The following is a 12,005-nucleotide window of genomic DNA, read 5'->3' as shown; positions in this document are numbered from 1 at the left end:
TCTTCACAGCTGTATAAAATGCACACTGAAGTGGATTATATGGTAGTGTGGAGTCAAGATAATCCAGTGCAAAGCAGATAATATAAGATTATAAATGGGTTATATAGCTGTGTGGAAGGGCCTTGAGTCTACACTGCCATATAATCCAGTGCAAATTAGATAATCTGTGGAAGAAGCCTAAGTGAGGCCTAAATCTGCCTGTCCCCTAACTGAAACCTGGCTGTCCCTTGGTTGCTAGGCAACCAAGTGGGCAGAGATTAGCCCTCTAAACTGGCAGCAATTGGATAAAAAAAATTATTGCTCTCCCTCTAATTAGGACTTTATTTTTCTTTTCTTTTTGTTGTATCAACCTTGAGGCGTGGATGATGGGTTGTGTTGTCAAATTTTGAGGTTGGGGGGCCTGTAGTTTTGTTGTTTTGTGAATAGCCGTGATGCCATCACTCTTTTATATATATAGATATCACCTTTATATGAGGGGAAGGATTACAGGGGGTGATCTTTATTTCAAGATCCCAGCCTCTGTCTCGGTAGTTAGGGATTTCTGTGTTGTGGTTCCCTTTCTGAGGTAACTGCGACTATTATTCTTATTATTCTTAATAAAGTGACTGCCACCAACATGAGGCTTTTGAATTATCACTGATGAAATTTGGCTCCACAGACGCAGATGAGATGAAATGAGTCAGTTGTTAACAAAGAACAACAAGTTTATTGCGTACAAAGCTTATGGTTGCAGGTTGATTGATTTACTTATGGAACTTTAAATAAACAAGTGGTTTAATAACTCTTATAACCACCACAACAGTAGTCTTTGGTGTAAATCCACTCTCACTCTCCTACTGATGGTATAAATTGTAGCGAACTCTAACCTCAGCTGAGTTCCTTAGTGAACAATGTCCCAACTACAATAATAGCTTTTAATTTGATCTAATACTGATCAAATCCCTGATCACTAGTCTTTTCTCAACTAGAGATCTTAACTAGGCTCCCTTTAGTCTGCCCTGACTAAAGATTTTTGGCCAGGCCTGTCTCCTCAGCCCTTCTTGACTGAAAAGCCTCCAGCCACACGCACACACACTCTCACACTCTCGCTTCTCTTTTTTAAAACTGCCCTTTTTTCCTTTTCTTGGCTCCGCCCACTTCTCCCTCTGATGAGCTAGCCAGCTTCGTCTCCTTGGTAACCGCACTACTGTGGATTGAAACAAGATGGCTTCTGTTTCAGCTACTGTGTCAACTGAACACAAATACATACTCCAACAGTCAAAATTAAAACAATAACTATGACTTCTCCACAATTGTGGAGAACAAGGGCTGCCGCCATGAAAATATGTTCAGCTTGTAGTGATCTTAGGGCTGATGCTTAACTTGTGCAGACATGAAAAATCTTTGCATGGGCACACATTGTAATTTCTCATGTGTAATTTCACAGAGAGCAAGCTCAACTATTCAGGTCTGACAGGTTAGCTGAGAAACAGGCTATTCATAAGCAAAACCTGTGGCCTTAGTATAAAAGACTCTTGAGTTCACAGTCTTGTTGCTGGAGGCAATATCTTGCTGGATGGTGTTATTGTGAACTGGGTGTCTGACTGGCTTTCTGAACCCTGGACCAAAACTGGATTTAAGTACTTTGGAATCTGTCATACAATTAGTTATACTGTTACTGGCTCGTTTGACCTCGGAACGTGGACGCTGATTTACTGGCACTGGGATTGTGGAGTTAGGTTTGATTTAAGAAGTTTCGGTGTATGACCTTGTGAACGAGGCACTTCATCACACGTGTTATGAACGAGGCTCTTCACGACGCTTACACAATTCAATATTGTTGGAAGTCGGCCATTGTGCACAAGCTTTTAGTCCACATCAATGACTTAGATAGGTAGATGAGGTAGTTGGTAGGGAAAAGCCCTTCGCTCGTTGGCCTCCCTGTCTACCTGTTCTCTTCTCATATCCCAGTGGTTCTCAACCTTCGTAATGCTGCAACCCCTTAATGCACTTCCTCATGTTGTGGTGACCCCTAACCATACAATTATTTTCATTTCTCCTTCATCACTGTCATTTTGCTACTGTTATGATTGTAATGTCATTATCTGATCTGCAGGATGTATTTTCATTCACTGGACCACATTTGGCACAAATACCCGATATATCCAAATATGAATACTGGTGGGGTTGTGTGGGATTGATTTTGTCATTTGGGAGTTGTAGTTGCTGGGATTTGTAGTTCACTTATAATCAAAGAGCATTCTGAACTCCACCAATGATGGAAATATACCAAATTTGGCACACAGAACTCCTGTGACCAACAGAAAATACTGGAGGAATCTGGGAGGAATTGACAGTGATTTAGGGGAGATGTAGTTCACCTACCTCCTGAGAGCACTGTGAATTAATATGTGTTTTCTGATGGTCTTTGGCAACCCCTCTGACACTCCTTCACGACACCCCCCAGTGGTCCTGATCCCCAGGTTGAGAAACGCCGTCCTATCCCCTGCTGATTAGACTGATATTTCTCAGGGACACACCTGTTGCACCCCAAGGCAGCTTGGACACTGGAAACCAAACAGAGACCAATAATCATATAATATCTTTATTAAAACAATAATAAATTCAGGAAATAATAAGTGGAAAAGATGAGTGAGCAATAGTCCTTTAAGGAATGGTATGAATTAGTCCAAAGTGTTGAAGAGATATGTCCAATATTATTGTCCAAAGTCCAGAAACCGAAACACGCTCAAAACTGATGAAAAGTTCTTGAGCAGGGAAACAACAAGAAAGCAGGAGTAAATAACAAAGTCCAAAGTCACTAGAAAGTCTTGGATTTCAAGGCAGGCAAAAGACGAAGCTAAAAGCAATCTGGATTCAGGAACAAGGCAAGGACGTGAATTCACTCCGGATTAAAACGGGAGTCGTGGCTCGGCTTGGCCGCCAGGAAACAGGAGACTCAGCTTGAAAATCAGGGAACTGGAAATGGTGAAGTCGCTACGTTGACACCACAACTAGCTCACAGTGCAAGACACTTTTATAGAAGTTAGATCTAATAACAGCGAAGGGAACCAAAGCAATCTGCTGTCCAGTATCCCTTCTAGATGCCAGTCGTTGACTCCTGCAAAGCTGCTGTGTCTGGGTTCTTTGTTGCTACAAAAACTGTCTTCTGTTAAAGGATACATTCCCTGGGGAGCTTGGAACATCTGGTTCTTCCACGGGAGTAATGTTATCAGTATCTCTCCCAATTAAGGAAGCCTCTGAGCTATCCACAGGTGGGGTCTGTAATTGGAAGGAACTCGGAGGAGAACTGGGTGAAAAGTCAGAGTAAGCTTCATCCTGGTCAAAGTTCTTTTCTGAACCAGGTTCAGAACCCAAAGGCGGCTGGGATATAAGAACACCTCTTTTTCTGAGCACATGGCAAGCCCCTGAGCTCTCCATTTTGTTGTTCTTTTGTTCTTCTCCTGTGAACATGGAGAGATGTGATGTCTGCTGTGATTTAGTTAGATAGGGATCCAGTGACAACTGGAATGACCTCGGACTATGGTATTGGATTGCGTAATTTTAAATTAATGGTTTTAATGTTGATATGTTTTAGTGGTTGCTTTTAATGTAAATGTTTATTTTGTTGGATGTATGCTTTTGGCATTGAATTGTTGTCTATATGTGTGAGCTGCTCTAAGACCCTACGGGGTGAGAAGAGTAGGTTATAAACGTGGCAAATAAATAAAACAAATAAATAGGCCCTGTTTTACTTTCCTATCTAGTTATGTAGTTCTTTGAATAAAGTCTTTTATAGCATTTTAAGTTTGACTCTGTTCCTGAATAACTTAAGCTTAATCCCTCTATTGCTGAGACTAGAAACTTCTGATTTGCTGAACTACTGCTACTGCTGTTGTTGCTGCTTTACTATTTTTGAATGATTTTTTTTCTTTTTTGAAATTACCTCCTAGCAAATATCACAGTCAAAGTTATGCAGTGTATTCATCAACAAGGATTTAAACCAAGGTCTGCTGAATCCAAATTGAACTTATCTGCAGACTTCTACTGGTTGATAGCTCATGATATGTATGGCACTTTTTTGCTTTCTTTGTAGCACTTGGACACCTTGCTAAAAGAGGTAGAAGCCATTGTTGCTAAACACTCCGACACAGATGTCCTGGAGACTTGCTCCAGGGTGTACCATGTTCTTGGCAGCGAAGGGCTGGCTATCTGTAACAAAGTGGTTGCTGCTAAGACTGAACTGGTGGATGAACTGGTGAACAAACTAAACCAGCTCTTGGTTAACTCTTGGAATGAGGTGAGTGTAAGAAATTGATATCTAAATAAAAAGGTGATAAGTAAAGGTAAAGGTTTTCCCCTGACATGGTGATACTTAATATTAAATCCTAATTTTTAGATAAAATAGCTTTTTATTATAAGGTCTGATTAGATCCGTGTCTCTCCATCCACTGCTTTTTAAAGTTTTGATCATTCATTTAAAGCATTGGTTTCTGGTGGGCCACAAGACCTAAAATAAGGTCCGTGAGACATGTGGGGAAATCAACTCTAGATTATTAAACATGGGTTTCTGTTGGCGAGCAGATGGTGACTGCTGGATGGCATATGTTCAGAAACTAGAGCTGATGTGGTCTATCCAATGCAGTTTTCTGAATGAGCACCCCAAATAACCAAAATGAATCTAAAGTTGACCAAAAACTGATTCGTAACCCTTTTGGTACTAATGTTGGTGAGTGGTCCCCGGTCAAGTGGTCCCTGGAAAAAAAAAAGGCTGATTTAAAACAATGTGCAAAGCTTTCAGATTTAAAGGAGAATGTTTACATTTACATTTATGTGTGTTTGGGGAGCAGGGGGCTGTAAAAATATTTGAAAAGGGTTTTGTTGGTTCTAAGAATATGAGAGCAGCTGTTCGAAATATGAATAGCTTGCAGACTCAGTTCAAGAACAGTTGATCATATGTGCCATTGCTAACAGATGTCATTCCAGCATACAAGTCTCATGCGCTCTATGTGTATGTGCTTAGATCTGAAGTGCAGTAAATATCTCACCAAAATTATCTCAAGCAATGTTTATTTTGGCAGTTTTTAAAGAGATAGTGCACTATTTTGTTACAGTACAAAAAGGAGAATAAGAGAGAAATTATGGTTCTTAAACACATTAATTTCATCACAAGCATTTGTGGTTTGCCATTCATTTCCTCTGAGGCACTGATACAGTACAGCATACAAGCTTCAGGTATATGCAGAAAGTTACATAGTTGTGGGATTGAGGTCAGAATGATCCAGATTGATTCAATAGGATGCTGGAAATAACAACTGTATTACAGGTTGAATATCATTTGTCTGGAAATCAAAAATACTCAAATCTAAAATCTTTCACTTGGCTGGCTGACATATTGATGTCTTTAATTTCTGGTTCTTCAGTGTGCCCAAACTTTGTTTCATGCATAATTTATTAAAAACATTACATCGGCAATTACCTTCAGGCTATGCATACAAGATACATCAAATACCATTGCATAGTTTAGACTATGGTTCCATCTTCAAGATATCTAATTATGTATATGCTATTGTTACAAAGTTCAAAATCATATAGACATCTGATCCCAAGCATTTTACAGAAGTATAATTAATCTATATTAACATTGTTCATAAAACAAGGGTTAACTTACTCTTTTACCATAAGATTTTAAATGGTTGTTATACGTTGGTTCTTCAAGGGAAAAGTTCCCTTAATGCCAGCCATGCTATCAGGAATTCTGGGATTTATAGTCCCTAAGAAGTAACCTTTCCAGTCTCTTCGGGGAGAATAAATTGGGTGCTAAACTCAGTTCTGTATCTTCTTCTCCTTCGCCTGTGTGTGATATAGGGAGAAGGACTTTGTGCAGAAGAAGAAGAGATTCATCATATTTGCTCCATTCTGCAAAGAGTAGCTGTTTTTTACAAGTGAGATGCTGGCTGATGCTGATTTCTAATTTCCTGATTTTGTGCAAACAAGTATGACTGGAATAATGTTGTGTTTAACTGAAAAGCCAAATAGTAAGGAAAGAAACTTGGTTAAATGCAAAACACAGATATTCAGATATGAAAAAGCACTTGCAGATGTATTCCATGAGATTAAGATGACTCAAATATAGGAGCAAACATGTTGGCTTTTAGTATATTGGCTCTTTTTTCCTGACAGGTTTAGATTTAGACATATTGGCTAGGGAATGATGGAAGGGGCCCAGCTGGGAAAACTGGGGGAAAGTGTTTTTGAGTCTAGAGTTTTGAATGAATTTTAACTGTGTGTTTTTAGTCTATTTAAATTGTCTTGAATCCCATACTGGGAAAAAGGAGGAATATCATTTTTTTAACAACTAGAATGTGTCTGGATAATGCAATTTATGCTGAGCAGTCACCCTTGATTTCCAACTAGTCCAGTGATCAAATAGACTGGGCAAAAGGTCTGTTTTGATTGTTGTTTTTTATGGAGTGCCCCCTTTGCATCATAATGCTGGCATCGTTATCTTATTGGTATGATTTTGTTTTTGGAGGGATTCGTTTTTGAAGTATGTTTAGGACTGTAGACTGGTGTATCCAAGTACTTCCACCTACTCATGAGACTTATTCCATTTCAGGGCTGTAGTTGGGGGGGGGGGGTTAGGGGTTCAACCCCTCCCCCAAATTTTCAGGCTTACTCATGAATTTTCACTGGTTAACCAAATCCCTATGAGTGTCCACTGAAGTTTATCGATGGAGCCTGATTTCTAAATTATTTTGCGTTATGGAACTACTACTCTTCATGATTTGCTAAAAAAAAAAAAAAAATCAACCCCCCCTGAAATTTTTTTCTGGCTATAGCTCTACTCCTTTTGTTCCCTTTTTTTAAAGCTTGAAGTATCTAACGGATTCAGATGGAATATTAAGCATTTGGAAAGAACAGGAATTTATTAGTTACATATTTTTAGAGGTCAAGGGATTGTTACAGCACCACAGTTGAATCTCTCTTAACATTTTATTATCATTCTGTTGGGATGAGATTTCCTCTTTGGATGCTCAAGAATGATATGTAGAAGTAGTGAGAAAGACAATTGACTCACAAATCTTGCTCAGATTTTTGGTACAAGAGATTGTGCCAAAGATTTTAATTTTTTTTCTTAGTACTGATACAAGTCTCCCGGGGAGATCAGGCAAGCCCCCACCCTCCAAGCCTTCTGCACACAATTAAAGACATGGATTTTCCAACCGGCCTTTGCTCATATTTAGATCCTTTTCAAATACAAATGAGGACCTCCTTTAGATTCTCCATCAAACACTTTACTAGTCTGAGATCATTTACTTGCAACAATCACTGTATTTTACTGTTTTAATTAGGGGTATTGTGATATTGTGATGTTAAGTTGGTTGTTTATAATGTTCATGTTTTGTTTTTGCATTTTTGTATCTTGCATGTTAAACCTTGAGTGTTCTGTGAGCCTCCCCGAGTCCCTCTGGGAGATGGTGGCAGGGTACAAATAAAGTTGTTTATTATTATTATTATTATTATTATTATTATTATTATTAATGACACAACAACATTGTATGACACAGCAAACAAGATAGATATGCTGGATTTCGTATCACAAAATCACAAGTCGAACACTTCCCAAGTGTCTAGGACTGTGTGATGTATTTTCGGATGATGCGTGCAGATCCCAGTAGGGTAGCCTTTTGCAGTTGGCAGATCTTAATTTTGTCAATGTCTATTATTTCCAAATGCTGGCTGAGATCTTTTGGGACGGCACCCAATGTGCCGATCACCACCGGGACCACGTGTACTGGTTTCTGCCAGAGTCTTTGAAGTTCAATCTTGAGGTCCTGATAGCGGCTGAGTTATTATTATTATTATTATTATTATTATTATTATTATTATTATGTCTTTGCTGTTAAGTAGTGTGGCCTGTTGTAATCTAGCATCCACCTCTTAGACTACAACTCCCATTATCCTTGGCCAGCAAATCCTTGGCCCAACATGGTTGGGAGCCTGCATTAAAGCTAGTTAAAAATCAAAGTTTATAAAAGTTACTTTATTTGGCTTTTGGGGAGTTGTTGTCCAAAAAGTAAGTTTTCAAGCTCTAGTCAGTTTTGTAATTTTCCATTTGCTTTACTGAAAGAAGTAATTAAAATATGTAGTGTCCATTTATATATTGTATTTCACTGTAAAGATTTATTCTGGAGAATATGGGGGCGTGTGAAAATGAAGTATTGAGAATAAGCTGCCTTATAATTTTGTGGAAGTTATTTGTTCACATCTATCTAATAGGATCATACTTTATCTCCTTTTGGACTTGTAGTGCCCATGATCTTTCTAAATGGAATCTCTATGACAAGATGATTAAACTGCTTGTATTTGAATTGGAACATGGCTCTTTACCTCTTCAGGTAACTTTAGTAATATTGCTGTGCTGAAATTTTAGCTCTCTAAGTGAGTGCATGATGCATATTAGGTTCTAATTTGAGCATTCTCCTTGGTCAGAAAGCACCGCAATAATACCTTTCTGTTAAAATTTCAGACGACTAAATTAAATTCAGTAAAAGAAGTTACATTTTATACTTTATAGCATAAAGTATCCATGATAGCTTAGACAAAAGGCCTGTATAGTTTAGCATTTTGTTGTCATGATGTCTCATTAATGCCTATGGTATTAGACAAATGCATTCAGAATGTGGCAGACAGTAGCACTGTCTTACTTATGTTCACCAGCAACAGCTAGTACTACAGTACTGGAGGACATATCTGTCTTGACTATCGCAATTGGTAGCATCACCTGCCATTAATCATTGTGGCTGGAAATTTGATCTTTTATTGTGGGGAGATGTCCATGACAAATTTCAGAAATCATGACGATGTAATTAATTTCTTGCTTTTATTTTGCAGGTTGTTTTGCCCGCATTACAATGTGCTTATTTTGCACTACTCTGGCAGCTCACTTCTGTGGTAGAGGACACACCTCCTAAGGTTAGGCCCAAGGGCAATTATAGTTTTTGTATGTTTTTTTTTGCCAGCGAGTTTTGATGTAGCAGAGAATAAATGATTGTTTGGCAATCTTGGATGACCTTTGTGTAAAATCTGTAATCTACTATTCCATATGTTGTATCGGAAGCATGTTGTTTGGGCTTCTGTGGCTCTTACTTGTGACAATAATATTCTGATTTATCAAAAGTTGGGAGAATGCTTCAGTTACATGTGAATGGTTTAAATATACATGCTTCACATGTTGTGAAATGGATGGGTACCATACAAAACAGGCTTTTCTGTGGTTGTAAATATTTGGATGAAAGCTTGCCAAGGAATACCAGGTCCTGGAGGCTATATTTCAGAATTGGCAAAAGTGCATCATGAGTTTTCCTTGCCTAAGAAAATCCTGGGAAATTCATGTGGTTTGGTGCAGAACAAAGATGGGTGGAATAGGACCTGTGTTTCCTATCCCCATCTAGATGATGAATTGTCAGCAAGGCAGAGAGTGAAAATCTTCCAGATGTATGGATTTGAATAATATTTGTCACCATTTTAAAGCTAATTATTATAATATGAAGATATATGATGTGGCAGTAGTGGTAGCCACATCAGAAACAAATTCAGATCAAAGTGCTTGTTTGCTTTTTGGCTTTTTTATTGTTTAAAATCTGCATTGGTTTTGATCCACAATTTAGAATCTTAGAAATGCAACTAAGGAGTGGGAAATATTTAATCTCTCTCAATCCTTGTTTTCTTCTAACAATAATGTGTGAGTTGGGGTAGGGCTGGTGAAAAGGAAACTCAGCATGTGAGAAGAACATTTTAATTTTTTTCCTAATTTGCAGTTCTCTCTGCAAATGTTACCTTTGAACCTTCCTGATGGAAAGACAATTTTAGATGGTATTTTCAGGTAATAATGTATGGGATGATGGAGTAATCTGTTCACTGCCCCTTCTTTCAACGTTCCCCTTTATTTCCATGTCCCAATTGTTTCACAAAATGTGAATATCTGCATATATTGGCTGAAAACTCTTGATTCTTCCCAAATATAAATGACAGCTAAGCAGTCTAACATAAGTTTTATTTGTCATTTAGGCTAGCTCCTTGCTCCCATCACTGCTAATAAAGGTCTTCCCAATTTCATGGACTAGTAATCAACACACATCTAGAAAACTTGTAGATGGAACCTTGTATCTTACTTTTGAGAAACATTCCTATTATTAACATTAGTTTAATAATAATAATAATAATAATAATTCAATGAAGGTTTAAAAATATGTTTTTCCCATAAGGAAAATGTCTCAGATTTGAAAACACGCTTGAAGCATCTCTGCCATATTTGCACATGCTATCTCAGCCATGACAACAGAGAGTTACGTGAAAAGGTAAGAATCCTACAGTTCAACCTTTTTATTTAGGGGTATATTCTGTCTTTATGTTAATGACAGCTATAATGTACATATATAAAAAAACCCTTTCTCTCTCTGCCCATTTTGAAGACTCTTATCTCTATACAAATAGAGATACGTACATTGGGATGTTTGGCAGAAATAAAAATATCAATAGTGAATCCCAATAACTCAGTGGGACCTCTCTACCTGGAATTCTTACGGTATGGCATCTCACTGTTGCTGCAATATAGCAAATAAAGAGCTTATTCATTAGCTGGCCTTGAGCAAAGCATTTCTCTCAGCTTCAATTCCCTCTGTCACCTCGATACAGTGCTTTTTATGATGTACTGTACAGGGATGCTGCAAGGATTACAACAAAATGATGCATGTGAACTATTGCGAGGCAGTGGTTAGACCCAGACAGGAAGAAAACTGATTCCAACCTGGAATCCCAGTCAGTTCCCAAAGCCCCCTTAATGACTTAGATCTGACATTCTCTGTTCAATATGTGTTTGTATAAATGTAGACATTTTAAGATCAGCAATGCAATCTGTCCAGTCAATTTTAAATTGTGAATGTTAACCTGCATTTTATTGGTTATTTTAATATGCATTTTACATGTTTATATTTGTTATATATATTTCAATAGTGTTCTGTTTTATCATGCTGTACCCCACCTCGAGACACAAGGAGAGGCGGGTACATTATTATTATTCCCTCCCCCAATTGTAACCCTTCAGATAAATAGATCCTGTCATTTTCTATAGCTCTTCCTAAGTATGTTCATTCTATGCATTTTAAAAGGATAGGAGAAGATTTGTTGGTTATGTGCCCTTACTTTACCCTTGACTTATCCATGGGTCATAGTTAAATACATAATTTTGGCCCCAAAACCTGCCCTCGATTTATACATGACATCAACATATACATATGTATATTTGATGATCTAGAATGATCTTATCTTTCTCCAGGAGGATCCTGATAAGGCAAAGAATGGATTGGGTTCTGGATATGTATACCAGAGGGGGAAAATATTGCTCATGTGGTACATTTTTCTGTAATGCCCACATTTTTATAGCTGTCTGTTGTTACAGGGTTTTGCAATACTCTGTGATTTACTTATGATTGTAAGTCATCAAGATTCAAGTGATGATGAAACTGTTGAGTCACTGGACTACCTTCCCAGTTCATCTCTTCAGACAAAAATGATAATATTTATTCAGGATCACGTTTTCACAGATGAGGAGGAAGAGACCAAAGGTTAGTTATTTTTTTCTGCATGTAAGTAAAAAAGTTGCTGAGCCAACAATATTTGTTGCTCCCATTTAATAATCAGCCATAATAGTGGAGTGATATAAACATATTGTTGATCGAGTAAAGGTCTGAAACAACAAACTGATTAATGAAATTAGGGGTCATTGATCTCATGCAGTGTGTTTTAATTTAATGTATTTAAGAGATTTTAGGCAGTATTTTTAGTGCATGAAGCCCTCTCAAAATGGTTATGATAAAAAACAGAATATCAGCATTAATAAAGTCCAGTGGTATAAAATAGATGTCTAGTGCCCATTTTTGAAACAAACCACAACCCAAAACTATGACCATCAAATGTACTGTCCAACTGTCCTGCTATTTGTTGTTTCCTAAGGGAAAAGA

The 12,005-nt window shown here is 37.8% G+C and overlaps 1 protein-coding gene across 3 annotated transcripts in view; it reads left to right on the top strand.

Moving 5' to 3' along the window:
* LOC100565959 (cohesin subunit SA-2) overlaps positions 1-12,005 on the top strand; it is a 74,267-nt gene that overhangs the window by 48,965 nt on the left and 13,297 nt on the right. For all 3 annotated transcript variants that reach the window (XM_062975329.1, XM_016992352.2, XM_062975328.1), the window contains exons 21-26: positions 4,076-4,279; positions 5,848-5,924; positions 8,294-8,381; positions 8,878-8,958; positions 10,251-10,343; positions 11,444-11,609. In XM_062975329.1, the coding sequence (XP_062831399.1) occupies positions 4,076-4,279; positions 5,848-5,924; positions 8,294-8,381; positions 8,878-8,958; positions 10,251-10,343; positions 11,444-11,609 (709 nt within the window). The remainder of the gene's footprint in view (positions 1-4,075; positions 4,280-5,847; positions 5,925-8,293; positions 8,382-8,877; positions 8,959-10,250; positions 10,344-11,443; positions 11,610-12,005) is intronic.

Source organism: Anolis carolinensis, chromosome 3 (genome assembly GCF_035594765.1).
Source record: "Anolis carolinensis isolate JA03-04 chromosome 3, rAnoCar3.1.pri, whole genome shotgun sequence".
In the NCBI taxonomy this organism is placed as follows: Eukaryota; Metazoa; Chordata; class Lepidosauria; order Squamata; family Dactyloidae; genus Anolis; species Anolis carolinensis.
This window is presented reverse-complemented; position numbering and strand designations above follow the sequence as displayed.